The sequence below is a fragment of the Numida meleagris genome, chromosome 8 (assembly GCF_002078875.1).
Source record: "Numida meleagris isolate 19003 breed g44 Domestic line chromosome 8, NumMel1.0, whole genome shotgun sequence".
Taxonomy (NCBI): Eukaryota; Metazoa; Chordata; class Aves; order Galliformes; family Numididae; genus Numida; species Numida meleagris.
In genome coordinates, this window is record NC_034416.1 from 13,809,838 (window position 1) to 13,822,905 (window position 13,068).

The following is a 13,068-nucleotide window of genomic DNA, read 5'->3' on the forward strand; positions in this document are numbered from 1 at the left end:
CGTTCCAGCTTTTTTTTTTTATTTGCTACTCAGTATCTGGTTTTGAGTGGAAAACACATGGAGAGCAACAGCTGGCAGACTTGGAATCAGTGTTTAGCTGAGCTTGCAAAGACTGCTTGGATATAGCGATTTGTGACTGCCCACCCGGTTACTTCCATAAGCTGAATGTGTTGGTGGTGGCATTGAGGGTAGCTCCTAAAGTCAACAGAACTGTGGCAGAAAATGAGAGGGAGTAGAGGGATGAAATAGCGATGTCATGAAAGACAGAAGCAGCAGATTTGCTAGAAGGGGAAAGAGAGGGCGGCATGCCGACAGCTTCCTTGTGTGGTAGGAGGGAAGGAAACACGCAGACAGCAAAGCCTCCAGATGCATAGAGTGGGTGTACATATCTAAAGCTTACTCTGCTTTTGAATTGATGTGTAGAGGTATTGAGCAATCCTAACTTGGACTGCAAAACACTGAGAAACAAATGCTGAGAACCCTTGATTGTTGCCTTTAGTAACAAATTAAGTTTTGTTCTAATGCAACAATTCTTACAAAGGAGTGTCTACAAACCAAAACGCTTTCTTCTGTGCCCACACGTTCCCCTGAAACAAGGAGCGGCTATTTCTTTCCCTGGGGTCTTACTACACATGCTGCACCACAAGGGATCCATCTTGTGCCTTTTTTACTATATTTATAAAAACACTGCGAATTAGATGGCATGAGCACATGCATTAACCTTTACACTGAAGAGCACTCACATTTGCATCTCTTTGTCCTTGTGGTGTGTACTCTATGTGCAAGAGATTGCACTCGGGTTAGAACAAACAAAAAATACAGCGAGAAAGCAGCTGGTTTAAACAAAATGCAGGCTGAGCAGAGGTTCTGATGGAAAGCGTATCTTAGGGAACGTGCCATGGTGCTGCTCAGTTCTCTGTAGTATGAGTGGTTGTATTCCTGTCTCTGAGGTGCTGTGGACCCTGAGTTAGCAGACTACATTTGTTTGTATCTTCATAGTTTAGAATGGTTTATTATCTTCGTATTTTTTTTCTGTGAAATGTTTAGAGTGAAACCTCACATGAACATGACATTTTTCCTTCTCAATTCAACTACTACGTATTCTAACATGCTTTTTGCTTTCCTTATTCTTAACCCAGCTATAGGTATTTCACTGCTAACTGTGGTTTCAAGCTAGTGACCATAGAACGTAGTTTCTATATTTTTAATAAGCTGTATCAAAATTGAGACTGTTAAATTCCATCTGCAACATTAACTAAATTGAATCATACTGACAACTTTAAATAAAAAAGTAGCTAAAAGTGTAGTTTATATTATTTCCAGTGACAATGGTTGTATTGAGAAAATTTAGTACTCTCCTGTTTTAGACTTTCAAGAGTATGATAAAAAAAATCTTTTTTGTTTAAACAAGTCACAGGAAATCAAACGTGTAAATGCTCAAACAATATTCCATGTATTTAGGTATCACTGCATTGCTGAGTTTAGGAACGTATTTTTTCCGTATCTGCTGAAGAGGAGGCTTTTAACAATGCATTAAGAACTCAAAATGTTTTTATTCATTTCTACTTTCTTGAAGTTATGACTTGAACACTTCTGTAGAGGTGAGCACTGTTCTGTGAGTTGGTGACGCGCGGGTCGAGTTTAGCAGTGAAGTGGTGTCTGTTTGGGGGTAAAGTGGTCAGTACTGAAAGATCTGTTGAAGATGTACAGAACTGCAGGATAACTTAAGGGTTTGAGTGGTTAATATTACTCGAGCTTAAGAGTTCTATATCTAATTGAAGAGTTTGCTTTTGTTAATTATCTGAACTTTGCCATCTGCTGGAGAGCTTGTTAGTGACATTGTAATTTAGTCCAGTTGGAGCTCGGTTAGTTTCGACTTGTCTTTTATGTTCACCAAACAAAAGCCTGCACACCAGACCCTGGTCAGTTTTGCTACGCAATTTTGTAATGAGCATCTGGAGCGACAGTGGCAAGCTTACTGTGTTATGTTGTAGGATTATTGTAAGTGCTGCGGGTTTGCTTTTCCTGTATATCAAAACAGGACATCTCTATGGCAAGTGATACCTTTCAGCTTCTTGAATGTTGGCATAGGTATGACATGAAAAGTGTCATGCTTTTCTGAATTGTATGGTCCTCATTTATCCCAGCATGATATAGATATTGGGAGGGGTGAGAAAGAATGTGGGAAAAGGCAGAAAAGAAGCTGCCACATATGAAGAAACTATGTATGCAGCTGCTTTACCTTATGTGCAACTGCAGTCAGAAAATGCTGTCAATTGCAAAGCAGTTCAGAATACAAGCAACTGTTTTGCATGGATTTTCTAGCTCACTCTGTCCAGTTCTAGAAGTATGGAGTGCATTCAATGTAGCAGTTCTAGCTTCTCTTGCTGGACCTTATCAAATGTAAAATAATTGCACACTTTGTGTTGTAATTTACTAGAAAATGTACTTCTTTTCCACCTGCCTGATCTGATATGTGGAGAACTGGAATTCAGCATGCCTTTGTGAATACGTACTTGCAACCTACTAGTGAAGCTCTGCCTGCATCTTTTAAGTTAGGTTAATTTAAGGTAAGAAAAACGTGGATTTTCAGTGTAATGGGATGTGTTACAGTAATGCAGAATGACTTCCCCACTCCCTCCGGTATTAAAACAGTATGGGAAAAATGCAGAGTTGTAACATCTTTGCTCTTTCTTCCCATAGAAGGAGAAAAATAATTCCTTTAGAACCACAAAAGCAGTGTAGACAAAGATCTTTGGCTTCAGGAAAAAATAAGGATGTTGAAGCCATAGAAACCTGACTCTTATAAATGTAATCAGGAAACTACAGTATTACTGGTTGTGAGATCCTGCCCAGAGAGTGGCGGTCAATAGCTCAGTGTCTGATAGAGAGATCAGTGACGAGTGGTGTCCTCAGGGGTTGGTGCTGGAACCAGTGCTCTTCAATATCTTCACCAGGGACATTAACAGTGGGATCAAGTGCATCCTTACCAAGTCTGTGGATGACACCAAGCTGTGTGGTGCGGTTGACACATCTGGGGGACGGGATGCCATCCAGAGAGACCCAGACAGGCTAAGCAGTGGGCCCAGGAGAGCCTCATGAGGTTCAACAAATCCAAGTGCGAGGTCTGGACCTGGGTTGTGGCAACCCCCACTATCAGTACAAGCTGGGGGATGTAAGGATAGAGCACAGCCTTGCCGAAAAGGACTTGGGGGTACTGATGGATGGCAGGCTGGACATGAGTCAGTGGTGTGCCCTCACAGACCAGAGAGCCAACCGTACCCTCGAGATATCCTGTGTTTGTTGTTCTGTACATGCTGTGGGGTTGTCGTGCATGTGCCATTAGTCAAGATGCCCAGAATAGGAAATCAAGATTAAAATAAAGATGTGCCTGGAAATCATGGGTATCCTTAGAAATATTCTGTAAATACCTCTTGGTGGTTTCAGCAGTTGGCAGGAAGTGAACTACAGCCCTTGTTCAGGGGAAAAAACAAGGTTCCTAAAGTGTTATCAGCTACACCTCAGTGGTTTGCTTTTTAGTTGTGGGTGGGTGGCACAACACACATGTGTGTGTAAGGATATGCAGATGACACGCAACACGGAGAAGCAGCTGGTATGCCAGAAGGTCGTGCAGCCATCCAGAGGGAACTCAACAGGCTGGAGAAACAGGCTCATGGAACCTGTTGCAGATCAACAAGTGCAGAGTCCTGCCCCTCGGGAGGAACAGCCCAGGCACCAGGATGTGCTGGGGGCACTCAGCTGGGAAGCAGCCTGGCAGGAAAGGACATGGGGATCCTGGTGGACACAAAGTCGAACAAGAGCCAGCAATGTCTCCTTGCTGCAAAGAAGGCCAATGGTATTCTTGGGTGCATTAGGCAAAGTGCTGCCAGCATGTGGATGAAGGTAATCCTCCACGCTCAGCACTGGTGAGGCAGCGCCTGGAGATCTGGGTCCAGTTCTGGGCACCCCGGTACAAGAGAGACCGGGACGTATTTGAGGGAGTCCTGCAAAGGGCCGCAAAGCCCTATGCTGAGGGGGCTGCAGCACCTCTCCTATGAGGAAAAACTGGGAGAGCTGTGATTGTTCGGCCTGGAGGAGAGGAGGCTTAGGGGGAGGATCTCTCCTCTCCCTGAAGGGAAGGTGCAAAGAGGATTGAACCAGGCTCTTTTCTGTGGTGCCCAGTGTCAGGACAAAAGGCAAAGGGCACAAACTGTAATACTGAAGGTTCCATCTGAACATCAGAAAACACTTTTCTACTGTGCAAGTGATGGAACAATGGCAAAGGTTGCCCAGGGAGGTGGAGTCACCTTCTCTTCAAGACGTGGTCCTGGGCACGCTGCTCTGGTGGCCGTGCTAGGGCATGGGCTGGTCCAGCTGGATCCAGAGGTCCCTGCCAACTGTCTGGTGATTCTTTGATAAACTGAAACCATTTCCACTTGTGACTGCAATCAGTATCAAACTCAGGATGTATTAATTTTGTCTCTTTAAAGATTTTTTTTTTAAATTTCCATGACATCTTACTTGCGTGCTGTGATGCCTGCTGTGGAAATGATTTTGTACAAATTCAGTTATTGATGAGTTTGTACAGCATGAGGAATGGGTGATAAGAAATATCTACCATCTTCATGTACAACAGGAATAGACAATGATGAAGAAGCAGTTAATTGTGGTATACCCTGATTGCCTCTGTTCAGATTTCAAGAATACTACAGATGAAATAACCGGAATTATTCTTTTTGGTCCTCATGTATTTGAATTGTATTTAAGTTAGTACTTGTGTGAATACACCTTTCAAGAATTCCCAGTACACTACTGCGATGTTGAGAAAAATCTCTTCTTTATAGCCATAAGTATGTACAGTTTTTAATACAGCTTTTGTTAACTCTTTGTTTATTACATTGTCTTCTTTTCAGCATTGTTCTTCAAGTAGTCCCATTAAGTGGGGGTTGTTAAGTTTTGTTGGGTTCCGTTGTTACCAGCAACAGTCACTTCTGGTTTGTTCTTGACCATGAACCATTGTGACGTGACTTGCACAGCACTGCTCTTAACACAAACCCCAGCTGGGCACCTCTGTCATAACACACAGAAATGACACTGTCCCATGGGGGAAGATGCAGTTGTTCTGCAGTAAGCTGCAGTATTGATTCGGAACCTTGTCCTTGGTTTCTTGTAGCATGTCTCAGTGGCAGATTTAGATGGATGGCTTACCAGCTGAGTACTTTAGGTGTCTAAACACTTAATTTAGGTAAATGTTTTTAGTTGTCTTTTAGGAGAATGTTATTATTTTCAAAATCAAAGCAACTGTCTAAAATGGAGAGTTAGAATATTCCTTTTTCCTCTTAAACTGGATGGCTGCAGCTAAACTGCTGGAAGCGTGAAGCCACAGAGAGGAGAGACAGACTGGGGGAGAGCTTTCCTGGCATACTTGTTTTCTGGAGTTAGGAAGATTGATTAAAGAGCCAGAATGCCAGATCAGTATTTTATTTCTCCTACCTGAAACACTGCTGCACTGCGCTAATTAATCAGGCAGTTATAGAACTATTTCTGTGCAAAAAGTCAACAAGTGTGGGGGTTTTTTGTTGGTTTTTTTTTCCTCCTACTCTGTGATTGCCACTTAGCAACATAATGTGCAGGAAGTAGAAATGTTGTTCTTTCCCTTTCTATCTCCCAAATGTGAGGGAGGGTTCAAGAAAAGCACAAAACACGTCATTCACAGTTGTTTTGTTTCCTGGAAATTTTGAAGTCCGACAAAAGAAAAAAGAAAAAAAAGACAATGTAATTTTGAATGAATCACTCCTTGAAATCTCCATGTAAGCTGGCAAATCTCTACCAGCTTAAGTCCTCTTTCTGAAGACAAGCATGCTCTGCCCTGTTCTAACTTAAAAATAATTGCATATTGTGACGTGGAAGCAGCTAACACTGAGTTAGGATAGCTGATGTCAATGATCTGTAGCTCTGCAATGGGACAAACTATGAATTTTGTATTTTTGTCTGAAATCCTGTCAGTAAGTGTCTCTTGTTGCTCTTTGCGACGTGTTCCTTTCAGGATATTTTAACTGAAGAGCAATACCAGGGCCCTTTGGGCTCGGTTTATCGACATAGGACCACTTATTTGTAAAATGCATTTTCTGAGTTATTTCTGCTAAGCATATTCCTCTCGATGAATGAAGAATAACAGAACTGTGCTCGCTGAGCTGAATGAAAAGGGTTTTTAGCAGGTAGTTTATGAAGTCATTTGCCTGCAGTGTAAAAGTAGTGCCAGCATACTGTGTACTGGGAGAGCGCGATAGTTTGTAAAATCAGGTCTTGAACCTATTGTTCATCACTGTGGTGGCTGTATTCAGGAAACTGTTGTTTACTGTAGATGCCAAAAATTATAGTTAGGGTTTTTTTGTGCTCTATATAGGAAACTGGGTTAATTAAGAAGGAATGATCAGTAATAGAGCTAACTCAAAAACTGATGGATTTTTTAAAATTCATTTGCCTATGTTTATCCATTCTATTTTGGTTAACCTTCTGAGAGCGGTATCTCTACACTGTAGACTGAGCAGATTGTGAAAGAGAGGCTGTCACAGAGAGATTTTTAGGAGTCAGAGAACGTAGATTCTGTTCTTGATTCTGATTCTCTGATTTGCTGCGTAAGCGTCCTAGATTGCGTGAGTCACTCAATGTCTCTGCCTCACTTACACCTCCTATAAAAGGAGAACATTACTTACATCATGCCCAGTATTTGACTGTTTCCTTTGCATCTTATTCCACTGTGTCGTGTTAAAGCTCCCAAAGTAATTTCCAATATTTACACAACTGTACCCAATTTTGCCCAGTTTGGGTCTGCCAATGTTACTTCCCACAAAAATAATTCAGTGAGAAATTTAATTAATATTGTTATATAATAATAAAATAGTAAGAATTTAATTTGTTAATGTATTCATTTGTCCGGATGTAAATCCCTGTTTTTTGCGATGCCTACATTCTAGCAAACTTTACAGAAGCTTTACATTCAATCATGATGATTTCCATGCCCCTCTAAACTGAGTAATGTAGTTCCATTTCTGTGTTTTATTCCCCCCATTTCTATCCTGCTGTTTGCCACCTGGGTGCCACATCACATTAAGAACCAGAGGTTCTTGAAGACTGAGGTTGATTATGGTATTTCTTTTAGTATTTCTGTACTCTACAGAGATTACAGCTGGAGAGCACAATTGTGTATTGGGCTCAACTGCTCGTCCTGTTGTTTCAGATGATTCTTAAGAGCTGTTCTTATGGTACCTTACTAAATCGAGGTGTAGTCCTAAGGAATATAAGCTTTAATTGTATTATCACTGAATTTCATGCTTCTAGTTGTAACTCAAAATAGCCTGAACAATTTCCTTATCTTCACATCTTTTCAATGTCTTTAAAGAGTTTGCAAACTTTTTTTCTCAAAAATTCTCAAGTACAAAGAGGAGGGGAACGTGAAACATGACCTTAGTGAAGAACATATTTCTGGAGAGCTTCCGGACAAATGAGCTTCATTTAAGCAGGAGCTGAGATGTGTGTAGCATGGCTCAGCCCAAGAAAAAGTGGTTGTTGAGCAGAACTTTGTGTTTTCTTGGCTGGCAATAGGTCTGTCTTAGTAGGACACCCAAGACTCCATAAATCAAGTATATTTAACGAGAAATGCTGTGCGTGTGTGTGCATGCATGTTGTGTCTAAAAATAGTTTCCTTTGAACAGGATTCAATTTTGACTTTGCCTGCTTCGCTTTTAACATGAAGCAGAACCCCATGTGGAAAAACTAATGTCATTTTATTGGCCAGCTAAAATTCCCCCTGCTTGGCACTGCTTCTTTTCAACTCCTCACAACCAAGTACTTCTCGTTAGTCAGCAGCAGGATAAGTAAATTCATCCCGGGCATTAGGAAATAAAGAGCAGATGGTGTAGAAATGTTTTTTTAATAGTGCTTTTTCCTTTACGGTTGCTTTTTTTTTTCTTTTAAGTTGAACTCTGCTTACTTTTTCCAACTTTACTAATTATTTTCACTTACCTCTCTGTCATTCCAAGCTTAGCAGAAAAAAATGTGGAGTTTATTTTTTAAATCTGATATCTAGCATACCTGTCTTTGCTCCAGTGGAATCCTTTTGTATTTCTAACAGAAGAGTAACAGAAGAATTTGGCATTGAATAAGGGGGTAAAATGATGGTCTAGTAATGTTTCTGTCAAATAAACACAACAGTCTCTTCTGCTAATGAAGAATGCCTACACACCGTTACATAGAGACTTTTCATTCTGAGCACCTCAGACTAGTGATGAGCTTAAGGGAAGTGAGCACGTTTTCTTGTCTATGCTTGCTTTAAACTGGTCATCACGAGTCATTCTAACAGTAAAAGTGAGGTCAAAGTCTGAATTTACATATGTACATCTTTGTAGAGTGTATGAAGTGTATAATAAGTGCCAAACTGTTGTCTCTAGAAACTGAAATTCTTTTTTCACAGAACAGGAGCTACAAAAGTTAAAGCTCGTGCAAACTTTCTTATGCTGGGTAAGTGCTGAGATCTGCTGGCATTTCTGACCGTCTGTTAACCATCGCACAAAGCTAAGCTCTCAGTGTGGACAGCTGCCCGTGAGGAAGTCTACTGGATGCCATCCACTTATTGTGCTGAAGTCATCACAGTAGCCAGTAGATGGTGTCTTATTAAATACCCCTGAGATAAATTCTAGACTTACTGAATAATTGCAGTCTTGAGGATTATGGATGAATTTGGAAGGGAAACATGTCTAACGTCATCTGTGTTTCCTGCTAACCAAGTATTCAGTTTTAAGCTAGTTTTCCTAAATCTGACACTGAATATAATTCCTAGGCTACTCCAGTTTCATACGTTTCACATAGGCAGACAGAATACTCTCTGTGCAGGCAACCAGTACAAATAAATGCGTTCTCCTCGGCCTCACCCTTCAGTTTGTTTTGTTGACTGTTTGTCAGCGCAAATTTCTCCAGATAAATTTTGGTTTTACTTACAGGGATAAAGCTGTTCTGAATGACAGAAACAAACTGTAACATGAAATCTGGAGATGGGGAAAGGAGGAGCATAATATTCTATACTGAGCAGTTATGGTGGCATCAGAATCTTGAATTCCAGTCTCTGATGGGTTTGTTCTGCAGATTGTGCACTTGTTTTCAGCAGCAGCAGTGCTAATACTGGACATGTGCAAAGATGTCCATACTGCTGTAGGCATTAGGGAGCAAATTCCCAGCAGGGTGTACAGACCAAAAAAGCACCTAGCACTTCTGAAGGAATACACTCGGGTCTGGCCAAAATGGCACTGCTACGTGATAAGCAGTGCTGTAGGTATTGTGAGGTAGTTATATGTGAAAGCAAGGCGTTGTGCCAGTTTCAAATTAGCGAATAATGGAATTAGCCAGTCAAGCTTACTAATAGCGTGTGTACTGTGTACTGTGCTGCTCGGCTTTCACTAAAGTTCACTACTTTGTTGGCTGTGTTTGCCTGAGGCTTTCTGCCTTTGTCTGCCTTTCAGCTTCCACTGTGTTCACAGGAAGGTTTCGTATCACTGCTTTTTATCAGTATTCAAATTCATCGTAATTCACCCATTTTGTGTTTAATTATCACTGCATCTGGGATGTGGCTTACACACAATGTATGATGTTTGTTTCTGTACAACTTAGAAGTACGTTAAATTAAGGATGGCTCCTTGTCCGGCAATGCCAGCACAGCAGATCCTCAGTGAATGGGACTTTGTGTAGACTGCAGCTTGTGCAGTGATTGGGATCAGGTGTATCCCCGCAGTACACAGCCTTTGCTGCAGAATGTTTAAATTCACAAGTTCATTTTCTCAGCTTTAGGAAAGGGAGGTGAACGTTGGATAAACTCCTCGAATCAAGCTGTGCCAAAAAAAAAAAAAAAAAGCCTTTTCGGTTTTTCTGAAGGTTAAAATTCTTACAATAGGTGAAATGTTTTGCATGACAAGATTGTTTATGAAAAACTGGGTTAAACAAGGATTGGCGTATGCATGCATGCTGTTGTTTTATAAGGTAAATGAACTTGTAGTTTGTTAATGAAATGATGTTTGTCCCTCTGGGTGCTTTTCGGTAGTGTATCCAAATAGATTGGTTATATGATAGAGGTAGAGTGTACTTCAGGGAAATGAGAAATTTGCTTGTAAGCAAACTTGCAGCAGCACCAGATTCTGTTTGGATCACGTTTTGGTTAATCAAAATATCAAAAGAAGATTGGGGTTTCTGATGAAATGTCAAGAGTGTGTTTGCATGCACTTATTAAATAAACTCACAGAGAGCTTCTAAGTGCAGAGATCCCATCTCTGGCTCAGAATTCCTAAGCTTTCAACAGCTGGATTCCCAGAGCATTCCGGGAAAGCACACCCTGGGTATTTACTGTGCTCTTGTATTTATCCCTTTTGCCATCTGCTGCTGGTTACTGTTTCATACTAGATGAGATGGACCTCTGGTTTGAGCTGTCCCTGTGTTCAGAGTATCCTCCCTTACGCTTAGATGTGTTTTTCCTATGTGGAGGAATACGAAGGCTGAATTAGCCACTCATGTTTTCATCTGTCTCTCTTCTCCTGTGGCCATGTAAGTAGATCCGTAATGATGCTCTGAAACATCAGGTAACAGAGAAAGGTAACTGTCTGGTTTCCTGCAGTTACACAGCTGGCTTTGCAAATCCCATCAACAGAGTCTTGCAGAAGATCATCTTTGATACATCTTCAGTGAAAGTCATTACTTAAATATCATGGGTGTTATGCTTTAAGTCATGTTAGTGTTCCCAGTTCTTCACATGTCTGTGTGGCACTATCCTATATAAATAAGAGAGTTATCTTGGTTAGTTACATATTGTCCCAACATCTTTTCTCCTTCTCTGTGGCAGCTTTGACTAGGCTTGCCTAGAATTACTTGGAAACACTGGGTAGGACAGCCCTACCATCTGTTTCATAATTATACAGTGAATGTATCTCCATAATGAAAATCTGAATTTCTTATCTATTTTATGATCTAAAAATACCCAAGTTTGGGGAAGATCCTCTAGTAATTCCAATACTATGTTCTTTTTTATTTTTGTAATTATAGCACATCTGACAAAAAGCCTGCTTTCCTCCCCACGTCACTAAAAAAGAAAGGTTCTATTTTAATTATTCCGTGTATGGCATTCATTCAAGATGGAATGCTATTTCTGGTGAAATGCTTTTGTTTGCTTTAATAAAGTTAGACTACTCTGTACGTAAAATGATGATATCAGCCATATTGTGAAGGCGATGGGCATGGCTGTAATTGTATCAGCTAACTGCAGCCGCTGGCTGTAGGCCAAGCGAAAGGAGTAAGAATGATCAAGTTGTTATATAAAACATGTGAAGAACTTGGTAGTTATTTAACTCTTAATGATAGACTCTCCTTACTTAACAAAAAGCTTAGTTAGCAGATCACTGTTTTTGTTGGAGATGAGCACGCTTATATTCATATGTCATGTCTAAAATCCTCAGAAAACAAGAAATGATGGGATACCATACTTGCCATAACCTTCCCTTTTCCAGTTGAACCAGTTCTTAACCAGACTCGCGCAAGTAGGTTCTTAGGTGTTCCTGTTGGTGGTACTGCTTACTGTCTGTTCATGCTTTGCTTTTCAAGGGGTGCTGGAACACGCACAGAAGGTTTTTCCTGTTTCTGAATTCTGTCAATTAGGTGTATGTTCATCTGTAGAATGGTACCTCAGCCGGAGGATTAATGTAGCTGTTTGCAAGCTTCCGTGTTACTAATCATTACCTCTGCTTTGCAGAACACCTTCAAGTCCTGTAGGTTTGCAATTGTAGAGCTCCTGGATGTTTTTACCTTTCTGTTAACCTCTGCCAGTAAGCATGAATATTATTATTTTTTTTTGGTAGAATATTCTGCTTGCTTGGATTTTTTATTTACTGAAGAATTAAATTCTACAGTTTGATTACTGTATTACATGTTTGATTTTTGTAGGCTGTAATATTTCCCCTCTGTATTGTACAGTTTAACCTTTTTCTAAAGGGATTTACTAAATTGCAGGTAGAAGAGCTATTGTTTAACTTTTTCCAAAACTTTCTGGTGATTCATTAGTAAATAGCAGAATCCTCTTAGGAAGGAATGGCCCTCAGAACTCCACCTGACTGGCCAGCTGAGAAATCCGAAGCAAATGTCTAAGGAAAAGGTTGGGGATGTTGGTCAGTGTGTTCTGCTGACAGCTGGATTATCAAACTGGTCATCATTTCATCAGTTGTTGGGTTTTTTTTATATTTTTCAGTTGAGTCATTAGATCTTTGAACTTTATTTAAAAAAAAAAAAGTATGAAATTCTCTTTTGTCTTCAACAGTGCCCTTAAAGATAGTCGTTTCCCCCCAATGACGAGGGATGAGCTGCCACGGCTTTTCTGCTCAGTGTCTCTACTCACTAACTTTGAAGATGTATGTGACTACATGGACTGGGAGGTAAGGATTTCATGTGTCTTGTAAGAAAATGTCTTTGATACCATGAGCAGAATTCACACCATTTAAATCATCTGCATATATTCACTATAGTTGCTGTTTGGCACTCTATACAGATTGTTTTGTGTAGTGATTCAAGATACCGTTTTGGTAGAACTGCCATTGCCTTGAAAGCATGAGCCGAGAAAATGGAATACAGTTGATTCCATTTGTCTTTCTTTGCTTTCAGAGCTAGTGGCCTGCACAGACCACACGAAGCCCTGATGCAGTGAGGCCACATAATTGACAGCTCTTGTTTTCCTGTGCTCCTTATGCATGGAGCAGAATCCATTTTACTCGACTGGTTCTAGGAAACCTGCATGCGTTCTCTCAGAGCAGCATAATAAAAGCCACAGATTAAGAAGCTTTTAGTTATTTCTGGGAAGGTGTGCTGGAAGAAGTGTTATTCTGTATTTGGGAAAGAACATACGAATTACTTGGTATTAGATGCTTGCAAAAAAGTAAATTACTGGACTTAAGATCAACTGCTCATCTCAGCTGGGATGACTGTTGTGTTGTATATAGACTGTTGTGTTGTATATAGACTGTTGTGTTGTATATAGACTGTTGT

The 13,068-nt window shown here is 40.5% G+C and overlaps 1 protein-coding gene and 1 long non-coding RNA gene across 3 annotated transcripts in view; one reads left to right on the top strand and one right to left on the bottom strand.

The window, feature by feature from the left end:
• Window positions 1-13,068, top strand: part of AMMECR1 (Alport syndrome, mental retardation, midface hypoplasia and elliptocytosis chromosomal region gene 1) — a 69,813-nt gene that overhangs the window by 45,679 nt on the left and 11,066 nt on the right. Inside the window, exon 3 of the mRNA XM_021406423.1 lies at window positions 12,347-12,461. Coding sequence (XP_021262098.1) covers window positions 12,347-12,461 — 115 coding nt within the window. The remainder of the gene's footprint in view (window positions 1-12,346; window positions 12,462-13,068) is intronic.
• Window positions 1-13,068, bottom strand: part of LOC110403313 — a 62,166-nt gene that overhangs the window by 44,705 nt on the left and 4,393 nt on the right. The gene's annotated exons all lie outside the window — the stretch shown is intronic.